The sequence below is a fragment of the Dipteris shenzhenensis genome, chromosome 20 (assembly GCF_047967505.1).
Source record: "Dipteris shenzhenensis isolate YYH24624 ecotype China chromosome 20, Dip_SZ_1.0, whole genome shotgun sequence".
Lineage (NCBI taxonomy): Eukaryota > Viridiplantae > Streptophyta > Polypodiopsida > Gleicheniales > Dipteridaceae > Dipteris > Dipteris shenzhenensis.
Window position 1 is genome coordinate 13595155 of NC_141615.1, and position 17924 is coordinate 13613078.

General features: G+C 42.2%; 1 protein-coding gene across 6 annotated transcripts in view; it reads right to left on the reverse strand.

Annotated features, from left to right (window-relative positions):
* Positions 1–16756, reverse strand: part of PYR4 (pyrimidin 4) — a 53510-nt gene extending 36754 nt beyond the window's left edge. Inside the window, exons 1-2 of one of the 6 annotated variants that reach the window (XM_087391434.1) lie at positions 16164–16388; positions 10570–10638 (exon numbers count right to left, since the gene is read on the reverse strand). In XM_087391434.1, coding sequence (XP_087247560.1) covers positions 10570–10638; positions 16164–16224 — 130 coding nt within the window. In that variant the 5' untranslated portion in view covers positions 16225–16388. Of the gene's footprint in view, positions 1–10569; positions 10639–16163; positions 16389–16416 lie in introns of those variants that run through there. The other 5 variants (XM_087391436.1, XM_087391435.1, XM_087391437.1 and 2 more) reach the window with 5 other exon arrangements.
* Between the last annotated feature and the right edge of the window lie 1168 nt (positions 16757–17924).

Consider the following 17924-nt stretch of genomic DNA (forward strand, 5'->3'; position numbering starts at 1 on the left):
TCTTTTTTCAAAGAAAGGAACCTTCTAGTATGAAAAATTTTCATACAAGACAGCAGCCCCGAAGGTGCTGAGTATGGAAAAAACCGGAAAAGGCTGAAAGAAAAACCGGCCTGTTCCAGAGAAACCCAGCTCACTGCCTAGGGGATCTCTGGAACTGGGGCTAATAGCCAAGTGGGGGGACTATATAGCCAACCAATCCCTCGCAGAGTGAAGATGTAGAAAACACCTCAAGGCCAAGCCTTGCAGAAACGAGCACGCCTCTCGATAGTCGCCCTAGAATGCGCAGTTGCCTATATGTACTCCATTCTATGAATGAATCAGTTGCCATTGCCTTCATACTTGTGCCATGTCTCTACCTGTTCTATCTTGTCATCATGCTTCCATGCTTGCAGCAACATGTGGTATTAGAGCCACTCCGACCTCCATGAGCCTCTAAAGCTTCCAAAACTGCCATGTCATCATCTTCCCCATCTCTCTCCTTCTTCATGTTTTCTTCCACCTTCTTTTACTTCTTCCTTAAGCTTGTTCTCCCAATCTAGGCGACCATTTCCCGAACCCTTTGAGCTGAAGCATCCTTGAGTATACGAGGAGAACAGACAGAAAAACCAATCGAGAAAGGCGCTACTCTTACAGATGTTCTGACGCAGCATTGCACAATTCTTCTCTAGGAGGTCCTCTCTGGTAATAGAGCTTCCTTTCCATGCTAAAAGCCCTCTGAAAACCAACTCCAGCAGTGCGAATTTGATCCTCCAGTTCTTGACTATTCGATTTGGGGGTTTTCTGCATTACTTCCTCATGTTACATGCAATGCTGGTAATAATGTGCTCAAAACTTTGGTTACTTTACTACTTTCACTTTGCATTGATGCCTGTTTGTCATATAAGTGGATGGATGAAGTATTTCATGGTCAAAATTTTGATTATCACTACGAAAATCATGGTCTTTGAGTCATATGTTTGGATGAAGGGCTACATTGACAACAAGGATGTAGCATATATGATGTTTAAAGATGACTTAGTGGTCTATGCAATATATCTTATGATGTATGCAACTTCTTTGCATCTATATGGGGATGACATCATGATTGTGCTCTCCAAGAATAAGTTCTCAAGATCCACTTGCTTGAGTCTATTTGTCAAACCTTGTAAGGCATTAGACACTGCCCATGTGGTAAGACCTTGCCTAGAATTGGATACTTTGCTTCACATGGACAAAAAGATTATGCTTTGGTATATCAAGAAGATGCACAAAGAAAAAAAGCTTTGCTTCATCGACACCGAGTACAATGCAATGGACAAGCAAGTTAATGAGTCCGATACAATGGTGGCTTGGAAACGACGCCAAAAAAAGATTGCCATCAAGGAGGGGAATTCCCTCACATCTTCAACTTAGAATTTTTGTGTGTGGTCAATAAGGGTACTCTGCCCTGGGATGTCCCCCTTACATGATTGTTAGTCTTATGTGTGGGTTTCTTGTCAGACCTATGGGGACTTCCCATGCATAGTCATTGTCTATCTCCCAATTGTAAACCAAAAGACCAAAGTCAGAGTGAGATCATGTTGGGGTGAGGATGCCCAAATGAGTCTACTGCTGATGCAACCAGAGTGAGTGCCAGGTTGGGATCATGAGAGTTGTCACTAAGAGGTGGGCAAGCCATGAAGTTTCCCATGGACTACTGCTAGGGTTGAGGTCAATAATTTGTGGGGGGGTATGAAGGACAAATCGATGTAACATGATCATACCAAGGGTCATAAGGTCTATGGTTGTGAGTGTGATCACATGAGTGAGTGTGTAAACACGTGTGTGTAGGTGTGCTTGATTAGGTGTGACTGATGATGTGTCAGTCAGTAGGTGTGATTGAGTGAATATAGGAGTGTGGTGTGTGATTGAGAGATTCTAGGAGACATTGGTGGTCTTCCTAATTGAGATGATTGTGTATCTAGATTCCACCTACTCATGGGCAGTTGCCTATATGTACTCCATTCTATGAATGAATCAGTTGCCATTGCCTTCATACTTGCACAACAGTATTATTATGGCTTTTTCAAAATATAGTCTCCCATTCGTGCTTGGTAATTCCTAACAGCATGAGTGACAAAAGCTTGTCATGGGTCAATGAAAAATGTATTTTTATTCCAAAAGTAGAGCAACATGCAATAGCACCAATAGACACATGTAGCATGTAGATAGAAGTGTCATCTAAATCAAGGCATCATGAACAAATGCATTCATCTTTAGCCACCTAGTCGATCTAGCGATGTAGTGTTGGGTTAATGGGGTCACCTTCCCATCTATAAGCCTACATATCAGGAGAGGTTGACATGCAGCAAGGGATGGGAGAAAGAGGGCAGAATTAGGGCTGCCATGTGCGCAGTAGATTGGCTGCCACATGGGCACCAAGCACATGTTCTTGTTGGTTTAGGTTGAGGACAGCCAAATGGGCCACCCTGGTTTGGCCCCAGGTCAGCAGACTGCAATCTACAGTCGGCTTTGCAGTCTGCAGGGACCATTGGCCCAGTCAGCAGCAGGTCTGCTGGGTGACATACTAGCCAGCCAGTCTGTGAGGCTCCATGCCCTCTCTAGATAAATTGGCACATAAATTGGTAGGTTTTGTACTTGGTTCTTCATATCAATACATGTTCTTGTGGTTGCATATCTCAGCATTATCTCTCTAGATCTGAAGGGACTTCTCATACATGCATGCAACTCTTCTCGACATGTGGCAACAAGCTCATGGTGGCTTCTTATGTCGTCTTTAATAAAAGTTCCATTCGCTTTACACATAATTTACAACAGTCAATGTGACGCTTCATTTTGGAATATATATCACAGATAGTGTTCAAAAAGGATGGTTTTCATGTTTTGAAGGTTTTGGGAAAGTTTGGTGTTAGTCGAAAAATTTTGGTTTTCATCCATTATGGTGTCGGCTGGATTTTGCAGCTTGATTTTGAGTTGGTTAGAGAAATAATTTGAAGAAACTCTGTATGAGAGAGTTTTAGATCTTGTTGAGTAGAAAAACTTTGTCCTAGTGAAAAATTTATGGTTCACTCGTTTGCATGCTTGTATGGAGGTCAGAAGTTGCTAACAAAGTGGTTTTGAGCTAAAAGTGCATCTAGATTTCCGTGTCAAAAGTTGCAGGCATTAGACGGAGGTCGGGATGGAAGAGTTAGCCATGAAAGGTCAAATGCAAAGGGAAAGAAGAGGGTCCGATCTTCGAGATGAGCTATTGAGCTTGTCCATTGGATCTACGAGGCAGGCGTGGTGATGCTCCGAACAGGGCCGTTTTCATGTCTTAAAAAGAAAAGAAAAGTAAGAGAGACGTCGAGATTCCGTACGCGTTTGCTATCAAAAGCGCACACTAAAAGAAGGTGAAAAGCACACGCACGCTTTTCGAGAAAAGCTATTTTTGACCGAATTTGAGGACTTTTGGCCGTCTCTTTTTGGAGTCGTGAAAGGCTATAAAAGAAGAGGAGATCGTGACAAGGAGAACACACAATCCAACGCACGCATATTGAGGCTGTGCGAAAGAGAAGAGAAGGCACGCATCGCGAGGTGACGCGAGCGAAGAGAACGTACGTATATCGAGGCGCTGCGAAAGAGAAGAGAAGACACGCATCGCGAGGTGACGCGAGCGAAGAGAATGCACGCATATCGAGGCGCGACAAAAGTGACAATAGCACACGCGAATCGAGGCAGCGCGAAGAAGAAGATAAGATCAAGATATTTTGAGAGTGAGTGAGAGTGAGAGTGTGATTGAGATTTGATCATCTGATTTGAACATCTTCATGCAAGTGAGAGTGGGAGTGAGAGTGAGAGTGCGATAGCTCGGGGGTGGACGAGTGGTATCGAGCTCCTTCACGGAGTGATTCTTCTCCAAAATTATTGTAAAGACTCATCAGTTTGATTCATACTGGAATCTCTCTTCTTGTTCATTCATGATTATTATCTTGCTATAATTTTGATCGTGATTGTGAAAGAACGGTGCATCAAAATTGTAGCAAGATAATAATCACGAATGAACAAGAAGAGAGATTGCAGTATGAATCAAACTGATGAGTCTTTACAATAATTTTGGAGAAGAATCACTCCGTGAAGGAGCTCGATACAACCACACTCTCACTCTCACTCTCAAAATATCTTGATCTTATCTTCTTCCTTGCGCTGCCTCGATTCGCGTGCGCTACTGTCACTTTCGCAATGCCTCGATATGCGTGCCTTCTCTTTGCTCGCACAGCCTCGAGATGCGTGTCTTCTCTTCTCTTTCGTATAGCCTCGATATGCGTGCCTTCTCTTCATTCGAGCAACCTCGAGATGCGTACCTTCTCTTCTCTTTCGCTCAGCCTCGATATGCGTGCATTGGATTGTGTGTTCTCCTTCTCACGATCTCCTCTTCTTTTATAGCCTTTCACGACTCCAAAAAAAGACGGCCAAAAGTCCCCAAATTCGGCCAAAAATAGCTTTTCTCGAAAAGCGTGCGTGTGCTTTTCATCTTCTTTTAGCGTGCGCTTTTAATAGCAAACGCGTACGGAATCTCGACGTCTCTCTTTTCTTTTTTTTTTAAGGCATGAAAATGACCCTATTCGGAGCATCACCACGCCTGCCTCGTAGATCCAATGGACAAGCTCAATAGCTCATCTCGAAGATCGGACCCTCTTCTTTCCCTTTGCATTTGACCTTTCATGGCTAACTCTTCCATCTTGACCTCCGTCTAATGCCTGCAACTCTTGACACGGAAATCTAGATGCACTTTTAGCTCAAAATCACTTTGTTAGCAACTTCTGACCTCCATACAAGCATGCAAACGAGTGAACCACAAATTTTTCACTAGCACAAAGTTTTTCTACTCAACAAGATCTAAAACTCTCTCATACAGAGTTTCTTCAAATTATTTCTCTAACCAACTCAAAATCAAGCCGCAAAATCCAGCCGACACCATAATGGACAAAAACCAAAATTTTTCGACCAATACCAAACTTTCTTAAAACCTTCAAAACATAAATGCCATCCTTTTTAAACACTATCAGTGATATATATTCCAAAATATTTCATATACAAAATTGGAGCGTCACATCCGTTCCCTCTTCAGGAACTCTGTCCTCAGAGTTTAAATGAAGGAAACTCAGTAAGTAAGGCATCTAAGTCTACCCATGAAGCATCTTCTACAGGATAAGCATCCCACTTAACCAAAACTTCTTCTATTGTTCTATTCCTAAGCCGCTTCGTGTTCCTATCTAATATATATTCAGGTTCGACTTTCAAAGTCCCATCCTCCATGATCCTAGACTTGTCCTGCAAAATATGAGTTCGGTTGGCAACATAAGATTTCAATAGACAGACATGGAAAACAGGATGCACTTTTATGTTCTCAGGCAGTTCAAGTTGATATGCAAGCGTTCCCACCCTCTTTAAGATTTTAAAAGATCCTGCGAAACGAGGTGAGAGTCATCTATCCTTCCCAAGGATTAGATTACTGCGTTTAGGTATTACTTTCAGAAATACCATCTCCCCAATCTGAAATTCACGGAAAGACCGCTTCTTATCATAGTAATGCTTTTGCCTGTCTTGTGCTCTTTGAATGCTCTTCCGAATCAGTTTCACTTCCTCATCCATCCTCTCAAGCATTTGTCTAGACACTTCGACTCTATTTTGAGGATGCGTAAAATTCACAGGAGTGTGACACTTCTGACCATACATGGCTTCAAATGGAGTCATTTGAATGGAGCTATGCCATGAACTATTATAAGCAAACTCGACTAAGGATAGGAATTCAATCCAATTTGTTTGCTTCTCATTTACATTCGAAGCATATCCTCAAGTACGTGATTAACCCTTTCAGTTTCTCCATCTGTTTGTGGGTGAAAAGCTATACTCATCTTAAGCTCCGTCCCAATTGCTTTGAATGTGGCCTTCCAAAAATTAGAAGTAAATTTGGAATCCTATCTGACACAATACTTTTAGGCATCCCATGAAATCGAAAAATTTATTTCACAAACAACCTAGCTACCTCAAGAGCACCATCAGTCTTTTTCATAGGAAAGAAATGTGCCATTTTGGTAAGACGATCAACGACGACAAAAATGGTATCATATCCCCCTCAAGCTGTAGGTAGTTTAGTAATAAAATCCATGGATAATGATTCCCACTTCTTGAAAGGTATATCCAAAGGTTGCATCTTACCAGGTATCTTATGTTGTTCCATCTTCACTTGTTGACATTGTAAGCATTCTTGGACATAACGACGAACATCACGCTTTAGTGCAGGCCAATAAAATGATTTTCGAACCTTGCTATATGTTTTGCTATATCCAACATGTCCCGAAAATGGAGCATCGTGACAATCATACAAGATTTTCCATCTCAAAGGTGAATCACATGGTACACAAAGTCTATCATGGCAATATAAATTACCATTCACCAAATGAAACTTTCCTTCATGTTCAAGTTCATTTCTAATGTTTTCTGCAAGATCGGAACGAATAAGGGTGAATGGTAATTTGGTGAATGGTAATTTATATTGCCATGATATGGTGAATGGTAATTTATATTGCCATGATAGACTTTGTGTACCATGTGATTCATCTTTGAGATGGAAAATCTTGTATGATTGTCACGATGCTCCATTTTCGGAACATGTTGGATATAACAAAACATACAGCAAGGTTGGAAAATCATTTTATTGGCCTGCACTAAAGCGTGATGTTCGTCGTTATGTCCAAGAATGCTTACAATGTCAATAAGTGAAGGTGGAACAACATAAGATGCCTGGTAAGATGCAACCTTTGGATATACCTTTCAGGAAGTGGGAATCAATATCCATGGATTTTATTACTAAACTACCTACAGCTCGAGGAAGATATGATACCATTTTTGTCGTCGTTGATCAACTTACCAAAATGGCACATTTCTTTCCTATGAAAAAGACTGATGGTGCTCTTGAGGTAGCTAGGTTGTTTGTGAAATAAATTTTCCGATTGCATGGGATGCCTAAAAGTATTGTGTCAGATAGGGATTCCAAATTTACTTCTAATTTTTGGAAGGCCACATTCAAAGCAATTGGGACGGAGCTTAAGGTGAGTACAGCTTTTCACCCACAAACAGATGGAGAAACTGAAAGGGTTAATCACGTACTTGAGAATATGCTTCGAATGTATGTCAATGAGAAGTAAACAAATTGGACTGAATTCCTATCCTTAGCCGAGTTTGCTTATAATAGTTCATGGCATAGCTCCATTCAAATGACTCCATTTGATGCCATGTATGGTCAGAATAGCCACACTCCTGTGATTTTGCGCATCCTCAAAATAGAGTCGAAGTGTCTAGACAAATGCTTGAGAGGATGGATGAGGAAGTGAAACTGATTCGGAAGAGCATTCAAAGAGCACAAGACAGGCAAAAGCATTACTATGATAAGAAGCGGTCTTTCCGTGAATTTCAGATTGGGGAGATGGTATTTCTGAAAGTAATACCTAAACGCAGTAATCTAATCCTTGGGAAGGATAGAAGACTCTCACCTTGTTTCGCAGGACCTTTTAAAATCTTAAAGAGGGTGGGAACGCTTGCATATCAACTTGAACTGCCTGAGAACATAAAAGTGCATCCTGTTTTCCATGTCTGTCTATTGAAATCTTATGTTGCCAACCCAACTCATATTTTGAAGGACAAGTCTAGGATCATGGAGAATGGAACTTTGAAAGTCGAACCTGAATATATATTGGATACGAGCACGAAGCGGCTTAGGAATAGAACAATAGAAGAAGTTTTGGTTAAGTGGGATGCTTATCCTGTAGAAGATGCTTCATGGGTAGTAGATGCCTTACTTACTGAGTTTCCTTCATTTAAACTCTGAGGACAGAGTTCCTGAAGAGGGAATGGATGTGACACTCCAATTTTGCATATGAAATATTTTGGAATATATATCACAGATAGTGTTCAAAAAGGATGGTTTTCATGTTTTGAAGGTTTTGGGAAAGTTTGGTGTTGGCGAAAAATTTTGATTTTTGTCCATTATGGTGTCGGCTGGATTTTGCGGCTTGATTTTGAGTTGGTTAGAGAAATAATTTGAAGAAACTCTGTATGAGAGAGTTTTAGATCTTGTTGAGTAGAAAAACTTTGTCCTAGTGAAAAATTTGTGGTTCACTCGTTTGCATGCTTGTATGGAGGTCAGAAGTTGCTAACAAAGTGGTTTTGAGCTAAAAGTGCATCTAGATTTCTGTGTCGAGAGTTGCAGGCATTAGGCGGAGGTCGGAATGCAAGAGTTAGCCATGAAAGGTTAAATGCAAAGGGAAAGAAGAGGGTCCGATCTTCGAGATGAGCTATTGAGCTTGTCCATTGGATCTACCAGGCAGGCGTGGTGATGCTCTGAACAGAGCCGTTTTCATGCCTTAAAAAGAAAAGAAAAGAAAGAGAGAGACGTCGAGATTCCGTACGTGTTTGCTATCAAAAGCACATGCTAAAAGAAGGTGAAAAGCACACGCACGCTTTTCGAGAAAAGCTATTTTTGGCCGAATTTGGGGGCTTTTGGCTGTCTTTTTTTGGAGTCGTGAAAGGCTATAAAAGAAGAGGAGATCGTGAGAAGGAGAACACACAATCCCAACGCACGCATATCGAGGCTATGTGAAAGAGAAGAGAAGGCACGCATCGCGAGGTGACACGAGCAAAGAGAAGGCACGCATATCGAGGCGCTGTGAAAGAGAAAGAGAAGGCACGCATCGCGAGGTGACGCGAGTGAAGAGAAGGCATGCATATCGAGGTGCGGCAAAAGTGACTAGCACACGCGAATCGAGGCAGCGCAAAGAAGAAGGTAAGATCAAGATATTTTGAGAGTGAGAGTGAGAGTGTGATTGAGATTTGATCATTTGATCATCTGATTTGAACATCTTTATGCGAGTGAGAGTGAGAGTGAGAGTGAGAGTGAGATAGCTCGAGGGTGGACGGGTGGTATCGAGCTCCTTCACGGAGTGATTCTTCTCCAAAATTATTGTAAAGACTCATCAGTTTGATTCATACTAGAATCTCTCTTCTTGTTCATTCGTGATTATTATCTTGCTACAATTTTGATCGTGATTGTGAAAGAACGGTGCGTGACAGTCAACTCCAGATAACCTTCTGGTTTTCTCGCTTTGTTCAAGGATACAGTGCACTTCGTATGTCAACACTTATGTCCAGTACAGTCTTCCAAATGCAAGCTTGCATGCTTTTCTCTTCACCATCCTACTTCCAATTAAAACAGAAAAACAGTAACCTTTCAACAAAATGTTTTTGAATTGTTTCAAACATTTGGAAAAGCAATCCAAGGTGTTTGATTGCAACTATGTTTGCCTTTGAAAATTGATCATGTGTTTGTCCTCACCCTAGGACTCTCAAAGTAATCCAAATTGGCAAGACAGACATTATAAGGAGTGCATGCCTTTATAGATGGATGTTGGCCAATGTCACATACCTAATCCATACATCAGTACCATTTGGTCCTACTATGATCTAAGGTTTCCATCAAAAGCCCTCATCAAGATCTAGGCCACAACATAGGGGTATAGGGCCATCTCAATAAATAATAACATCCAGCTGATGCAAATCTTGACTGATGCTAACAATAACATTAAAATATGACCATATCAGCGAATGTCGTTAATCTACTGGGTCGGCCAGTACAGGATTGGTGGTCGGCCAGAATACCCCTGCTGGGTTGGTCAGCTCAAGAGGGGCCTTGTTCCCCATTGGGCCTCCATTGGAATCACACGGAGCAGCCCTCAGACAAGCAAATAGGAGCAGCAGGCAGCCTTACTTGGGCCTATATTCAGGAGGTGAAGGAGGCATAAAGAAGCTGCAGACTAAGCTTGAGGTGCTGCCCACCTACTCTGGCTACCTGGACAACAAGGTGGAAGGGATCACTGGACAGAGAGTCTACATAAGCTCAAAGGAGCACGCGGCCTCAGAGATCTAGAGGTGCCAAGCAAATAGTAGGAGGACATTTTAGTAAGATCGGAGGACCACGGTTTGGTGGAACTCCGCGTCTCCTTTTGTATTGTGTCCAGTTTGTGGACGGACAGAAATATATGTGTCACTTCTATATTTGTCTTGGATGCACTATCTATTCTGGCTTGCACACACACATCTATGATTGTGAAGTACACACCAGTTAAGAAGTATGATTCCGTAGTGAAACACTTCCGCGTGTAATTCCTAGGCTCATCTCTCAGTCTTCCGCTACGGGATATCCTGTGGTGGGATTTCATTTTCTAACATTATGCTTATTTTTCCATGACCATAGCTTTAGCTTTGAAATTCCCCCACATGGGCCATTAAGCAATATTGACCTTCAACAATATTGCTTGAAATTGCAAATTGATCTTCTTCTTTGAAATGTAACCTGAAATGAACTGAGTAAGTTTATTCTACTCGCAATAAGTCAGCAAATTCCCTTTTCAACAGCTTTATTCCTAATTAAGACACAAAATTGATCCCTAAAATACTGCAATGGCCGAGACCACATTATATACAATATAATTGCATGATTTTACATCATAATCAGTCATAAATGAGAAAATCAACAAATCAAAGACACAAATTTACCTTTGGAGATAATAAGATGATTCGGATAAAGCCCATCGACTCCCGCAAATTGCAAGGCTTTCATCACTACTAGATCAGCACATGTAGATTCGTTACTCCAAGCTACAATAGTACCATACAGTGCAAAAATTTAATGAAGAATCATAACTCACAGCTTACAAGCAAAGCTCACTCATGAGGCCTCACAACCAGGAGAATCCCTTGATCTGTCTTATATAGATATTTTTCAAGGTTCCTTATATAGAACTGCTGCAATCCGTGCACCACAATAATTTCCAACGATGTGAGTCTGCACTACACCAATGGTGTATGAAGTATTGCACACCTGCAGGCGTGTACATACATATTGTGCAAAATACAGACCAAGCTCCAATGATACCACCACAAACTCTACATTGTGGCACATGTTGCAGAACAGGCAATCCTCATATCCACATAGCCAATCATGGGTGTGTTTGAGGTTGCAAGTTTGCAACCACAAGTCAACAAAGCTTAATGTACTCCCTTTTTCTTGGTAGGGAGCGAGGGCAGGGCCGGGGCGGTTGCGGGGGTCAGGGTGGGGGTGGGGGTGGGGAACTCTAGCTCAACTCCAAGCAAGGAGTCAGTTTTATGCAAATTAACAAAAACCAGCACATAGTTCAGCCTTAGAAAACAAGTATACATGTTGCAAAGATTTTCAACACATACAAAGTTTTCCTTGTCACACAGGCTTTGCATTTTACCACCCCATCTGAAGAGCTAGGCTTGCACCTACTAATCAACCCAATTTACCATTGCAATAACGTAGGATTGGTACCCCTCTACTTATTGTTAGCCCTGGCCCATAGGCTCACTTATGGTCAGCCCAATTTGATTAGTATTATTGGTGCAGCTGCAGTGCTTGGTGCCTTCTGCAGCAGTACTTGTATGTGTTGAAAACTTTGTATGTGTTGAAAATTTTTGCAGCATGTATATTTGTTTTCTAAGGCTGAACTATGTGCTGGTTTTTTTAAATTTGCATAAAACTGACTCCTTGCTTGGAGTTGAGCTAGAAGTTCATTAAGTTCCCCACCCCCACCCCCACCACCACCCCCGCCCCTACCAAGAAAAAGGGAGTACATTAAGCTTTGTTGACATGTGGTTGCAAACTTGACATGGGGATCACTCTCAAATAGCCAGGATGCCAAAGCAAACATTATTATAACGGTTTGAAAGTGGACATCTAATGAGAACTAGGGAAATCCTTTTGTGGATGAACTCACATCAAAACACTCGATCTCATAAGGGTCCCAAGCATCATCTAAGAGAACCCTTATTTCCTTATATCAGGAAGAGTACTGCCATGGTATCAAGTACTATAAAAAAAGAATGTGTGCATGGAAGGAACAAGCCATCGTGCTAATGTAAAAAATAGAAGTTAAATGCGCTATGTAACTCTTACAAAGGTAGGACAAAAACCTTGTCGTAGGGAACGTGGGTGATTCCAAACCCATTCTAGCAAGGAGAACAAAAGATGACAATTTAGTTGCTCCCAATTGATTTGAAGCGCGATTTACCAAGGCAATCTTTCAGAGGAAGCTAGAGCAGTGCCCAGTGGAAGGTGACAACAAGGAGGCAGAGGTAACAAGGAGTATGGAGGTAAGGGCTCGCAAAATGATAAACAATTGGAGGAGAGAGTTCAAAGATGAAACTCGTTTGAAAGTATTAACCTACAAAATAAAGTTCAACTCTATCACAAACACAAATAGAATACCAAAAGGGAATGAAGTAATGAAAAGGGAAAAGGCCACAAACTTGTGAGGCAGGAAGGCAATAACCAAGAGCAGCCCAACCCTTCAAAGACTTAAAGCTGGAATGCAAGCTGAGAATTAACCACTTCCAATCGAGAAAGGAAGAAGGAGATGCAGTCACGGAAGAAAGGAATGCAAGCTGGTAAGGGCTGTGGAGAGGGAGATGGCTATTCTAAGTGAAATTTTTGTTGAGGGGCGAAGATCTGAGCAGCGATGAAACAATAGACAAGATGTGACACCCCAAATTTGAAGCTACTTCTTATCACTAAGGAATCAAAAGGATGCAAATTCTACACACAGGGTGAGAAAAGATGTTGTACAGCCAACAAGATGAATTATATTCATTGGGCCTGCCCGTGGGGAGTGCTCGGTGGAATTCTGAAGCCAAAAATAAAATCGACAAAAGCAGCCCCACTGCATCCTCTGCAATTAAAAAACTGTAAGTCCACACATATGGAGGCCAGAATACAAGAAGATCACCACTGTAAGTCACATTTAAGGAGGATGTGCAGACAGGATTTTGGATAAGTTGCCCCTGGTAAACAAGAAGTTTCCTGTGCCGCCCACGATCGGTATTTAGCTGTGGCTGTGGAAGGAACTAGACCTGAGAAGGATGTACCTTTGTGATGGGTCACTTTTTAAGTTTATTGTGAATGACAATAAATTTCTCAAGCCACTAGATGACGCTACAATCGTCAAAGTACCAATCATTGTGCACTTATAGGCTCCACTATGGGCAAAAATGCAAAGAAAGAGCATGGGCAGTGCATCCGTAGCTCACCAACAAGGAAAGTGAAATTTAGAAACGAATAAGACACTTTTTAGCAAAAGTGTCAGGAGAGCACTGCTGGAAGGCAGTGCTAATAAAGTGTACAGAAAACTCCTAGCTGGGTTGTTGCAGCCATTACACTCAAATGGACACACATAGCTATGGACTTCATCATTGGGTTTCAATTGGCAGAAAGAGGATGGGACAGCATCTATGTCATGGTTGACAAGCTCACGAAACAAGGCCATTTCGTCAGTACCAAGACATGGTATTCAACATCTCAGGTTGCCTGGCAATTCATTGATCATGTCTTCAAGCATCATGGATTTCCTCAAGAGATTGTCAAGGACAGAGATGCAAAACTTTTGGCAGGAATTGCCTACAACGGTGGGCACCATACTCACTCTGAAGATAGCATACTATCTGGCTAGTCTGAGAGGGTGAACAAATGGGTGGAGGAATACCTGAGTCAATTTTGCCATGACACTCAAAGGTCTTGGGATAAATGGCTTGAACTTGCTGAATTCTACTATCAATAATACCAAGCATTTATCTATGGGGACAACCTTTTGAAGCAATGTATGGATGCAAAATAAGGATGCCTTCCACAATTCAAACATGACTGAAAAATCAACAAGCACGAGATGACTTGGAAAGGATGGAAGCCTTCTCCAATCGGCTAAAAAGAACATGCAAGATGCCCAAGTCAAGCAGAAGAAGTATTATTGCATGCATCTGGCTCCCTTTAAGTAAACAACTAACCTTGGCCGACACTTATCCTTCCGCATTCCAAGCGAAGGTCCAAAGATGCACGACCATGCTCTCCTGAGCCAAGCAAGGCCTCACCCCACACTCAAAGCCCTAGAAGCTCCTGTTACAGCAAAGACTACTAAGAACACCCCAAAAACAGGGGGATACGTGTAGATAGATTTTCATGGAGGGCCCCAATACGCAATAATATGGCAGGCTTTATTATGGGCATGGAGGTGTCTTTATGTAAGCACAATGCCAAGAGGAGATTGAGAAATAACCTCTTATTTGGCATCCTAAGGTTCATGATTCAAAGAAGAACATCCTAAGGGACAGGAAGCACAACAGCCCCACTTGCTTCATGAGGACTTGAAGCTGACCGGCTTAGCAGTTGGAGAAGCATCTCAAGATCCTACAGCATATGCGAGGGACCGAGGTAGCCATCCCAGAGGTTTGGAGGGAGCAATTGAGACATGCCGACCCCTAGAGACATGCTAGACAACAATTTTCTAGACTAGAGTTCCTCTTCCAGTTCATTACTCGGACTATGATCACTAATGTAGGTAAGTATGGAACTGGCAATACAAGCCCTCACCAATATTCTTCAATGCAAACTCTAGTAGGAATCCCCAGCTAGAACCTCATGGCAATCTCAAGAACCCTTCGGATGATTTTGCGCTTGACTTGCTAAGGATTAGAGTTGTGGGAAGAGTAGGCAGCCCTCGCCTTGCCAGAGTTGAGTATGCATAATGGTGTCTGTAGCTATGGAGGAGCCGTTCGCCTCCTCAAGGAGGAGCATGATACCCACGCAAATAGGACAATCCACAAGGATTGTGCACACACCCTTCTTCCCATACATCGCCCATATTGGCAGACAGTTGTAATTGGCAACCTTTGCCTAGTCTCCAACCTCTGAAGATATTCACTCTTTTTGGATGGTGGCACATGAAGGTCTCCAGCTGGAGCATATGAAGAGGGATGGCACAGAAGTCAGGTTTTATGGAGCTGCAAGTCGGCATACAGGGGATCATGCAGTACTCAGTAAGGATCATAGTGAGACTAAGGCGTAGCTATCAATTGATTCCTATAAAAGGCGACTCCATAACTTCACTTGTGTATAGCAGTTCAAAACTTTTGAAAACATCTAACAACAAACTAATACAAGCCAATGGGATCTAATCCCTTGACTCTCAAGAGATGGCAAAAAAGGCATTGAACCCATCAACAATTCATAGACCCCTAGCAAGGGCCAAAATGAAAACAATTTGGAAAATACAATGGTTTCAGCCTCCAACAAGGCACCAAATTTTGCAACAATGCTTCTCCTCTATGCTAAACCCTTCACCCACTGCAAAGATGTCATTATTCCTCCCCTGCCCTTTCTTGCCTCGGACCCTTGCACTCCTCTCCATTCCCTACATTTTGATACGCTATTTCGGCCCCTCCTTCCCCAACCTCACCTCACTGTGCTGAGACAAAGATCGCTTTGCCCTTCCCCCATTTCTTGAGGGCATTCCTCACTTGCAGCCCCTCCTCCCACCTCCCCATCAATCTGCTCCCCGCCTACCACAAAGTTGCAAGTGATTTGCATTTAGGGGTTAAATCCTCTTGCGCTGGACCTGGGACCTATTGCAAAGAGGCGGACAACTTTGGCCTTGCGAAAAGCTGTCTAGACTCGGAATACACCATGTGTGCTAATGCTAATGGATCTAGATCTTTGTGATGTTAGACTCAAAGAGGTTGACGTGGACGATTAGCCAACAAACTAGAGTAGAGGTACACCTCTACAATTGACACTAAGATCGGTCAAAGCTCAAGGCGATACCAAATGCAATGATCTATAATCTATGATATATTAAACACGCTAATCAGTTAGGACCATTCAGAGATTATGGGCCCTTAGATTTAGGGTGATGAATGTAATGCGTTCGATCAAAAGATCAGTTAGATTCGGTTAGATTGGACCTCTGTTTCTGCTTCCGCTACCTTCTCCCCCTACTATTCCTATCCCTCCGCCTCCTCCTCCTCCTACCACCGTGAGCCCCCGCTCTCTTACATCCTCGACTCATGGAGCTCGCCTCCCTTGCCTGCCGGTGACCTCGCATCTTATCCATCGTACCCTAGAATTCCCTTAGATCGCCATGCTTCACTCGGGGGTCGATTCGATGGCTATCAGCCTTGAGGCCTTCCCTCCCCGGCTGCGCTATCGTGGTGGGGATGCCGGACGATCCAAGAAGAAGCCCTTTAAACAGTCGCAGGGAGAGGAAAGAAGGGACGCAATTTGAGAAGGGGGCTGCTACCAATACCGATAGGAAACCGAGAAGGCGTTCCACGTGCAGTTGATTGATGAGGAGCAGTAGGCCGCATTGGCGTGACAGAAAACAGCAAGTAAGATCGTCAAGGAATTCCTCAGCATCCCGGACGTTGAAGCTGAGGAAGAAAACAAAGCTGCTTGCCTTACGATCACCGGTTTCCATTCACCTTCATGTCTTCTCTTTGCCGTTCACTCTTTCCATATTATATGACAAAACTCAAATGCAAAAGTATACGTCAACAAACCTTTTGAAAGGATAAATTTGAACCATCAGTGCGTAGCAAAAGAGAATGGTGATTTGCGTTGCAAACATTCTTACTATCCAAATTTGTCGTAGCATTCGTCCCCGGTTCAGAGGGTCATAAAGAATCTCAAGCAAATGCGGCGACTACAAATCAGGTTCAAAAGAAACGACGTTATTCATTGAAAAACTACAGAAGATTGTGTCTCGACCTTTCCGGGGAGGAAGCCGGGAGGATTTCCGGCGCTGGCCGGAGGCCGGGAGCCGTAATCTGACCGGATTCCGACCAGGAAAGGGCGACACATGGCCCTTCCCGGCGGGCTGGGAGGCGGAATTCCTCATTTCTCGATCAGGTTTGGCCGGAATTTTGGGTTTTTGATTATGGGTTTTAGGGTCCTACGAATGGACCTGACCACCAACCTTGAAGGGAGTTTTGGGTGTTTGATTATGGGTTTTAGGGTCCTGCGAATGGACCTCACCACCGACCTTGAAGGGAGCGAACATTGCCTGATATAGCTGTGTATTTTTCTATCTATAGAGCCAAGGGAGTTTTTCAGTGCTTACTTAACCGTTCTGAGACCTCCAGAATGATCAAAGACTCCTTGAGGACATTGCAACAAGCTTGAGTCTATGTTCATCCTACTCCCCTCATAACCTAGTTGGTCAAAATGAACTTAATAAGAACAATTCAAGATCACCCTTCATCAAATAAACGAAAGATGTAAAATGTGCAGTGTCAACAAATACTTGACATTGTATGAAAACAACATGAATGAAACATGTTTCTTAAAAACCAATGTGTACTTTTTTCAAATACATGGCTACAAAAAAACAAGAGACGTACAAATTTATCATTACATCATCCAATACATATAATTATTTGAAATTCAATTATCTTAAACCAATGTGTACTTTTTTCAAATACATGGCTACAAAAAGACAAGAGACGTACAAATTTATCATTACAGCATCCAAAACATATAATTATTTGAAATTCAATTATCTTTTATATTAGAATAATCTATTTTTACTATATATTTCAAATTTAAGATGATTCTCAACTCTACAAACATTTGTGACATTGTGGATTGGACATATGATTCATAATCAAATGTTGAAAATACTTCTCAAGTTATTTCAAAGAAAGAGCTATACTTGCACCAACAAATGATGATGTTGATAGCACCAATGAAGTTGCTATGTCTAAAATGATTGGTGACACAAAAATTATCTTAGTGCGGATTGCATTCTTGATAGCAAATCAACCATATGATTCATGATACTTTATATTCAATGGAGTCCTCAATTCTTTGAAATTTGGTGGAGGCTTTCCTCCTCATAACCTCGCATTAAAAAAGATGCTCCAATAATGCTTTTAAGAAACATAAACCCAACATTTGGTCTATGCAATGGGACAAGACTTCTTTGTAACATCGTTGGGTTATTGAGGCAGAAATCCTAATAGGTTCACATGCTGGCAATATGGTTTTTCTTCCAAGAATCTCACTCTCC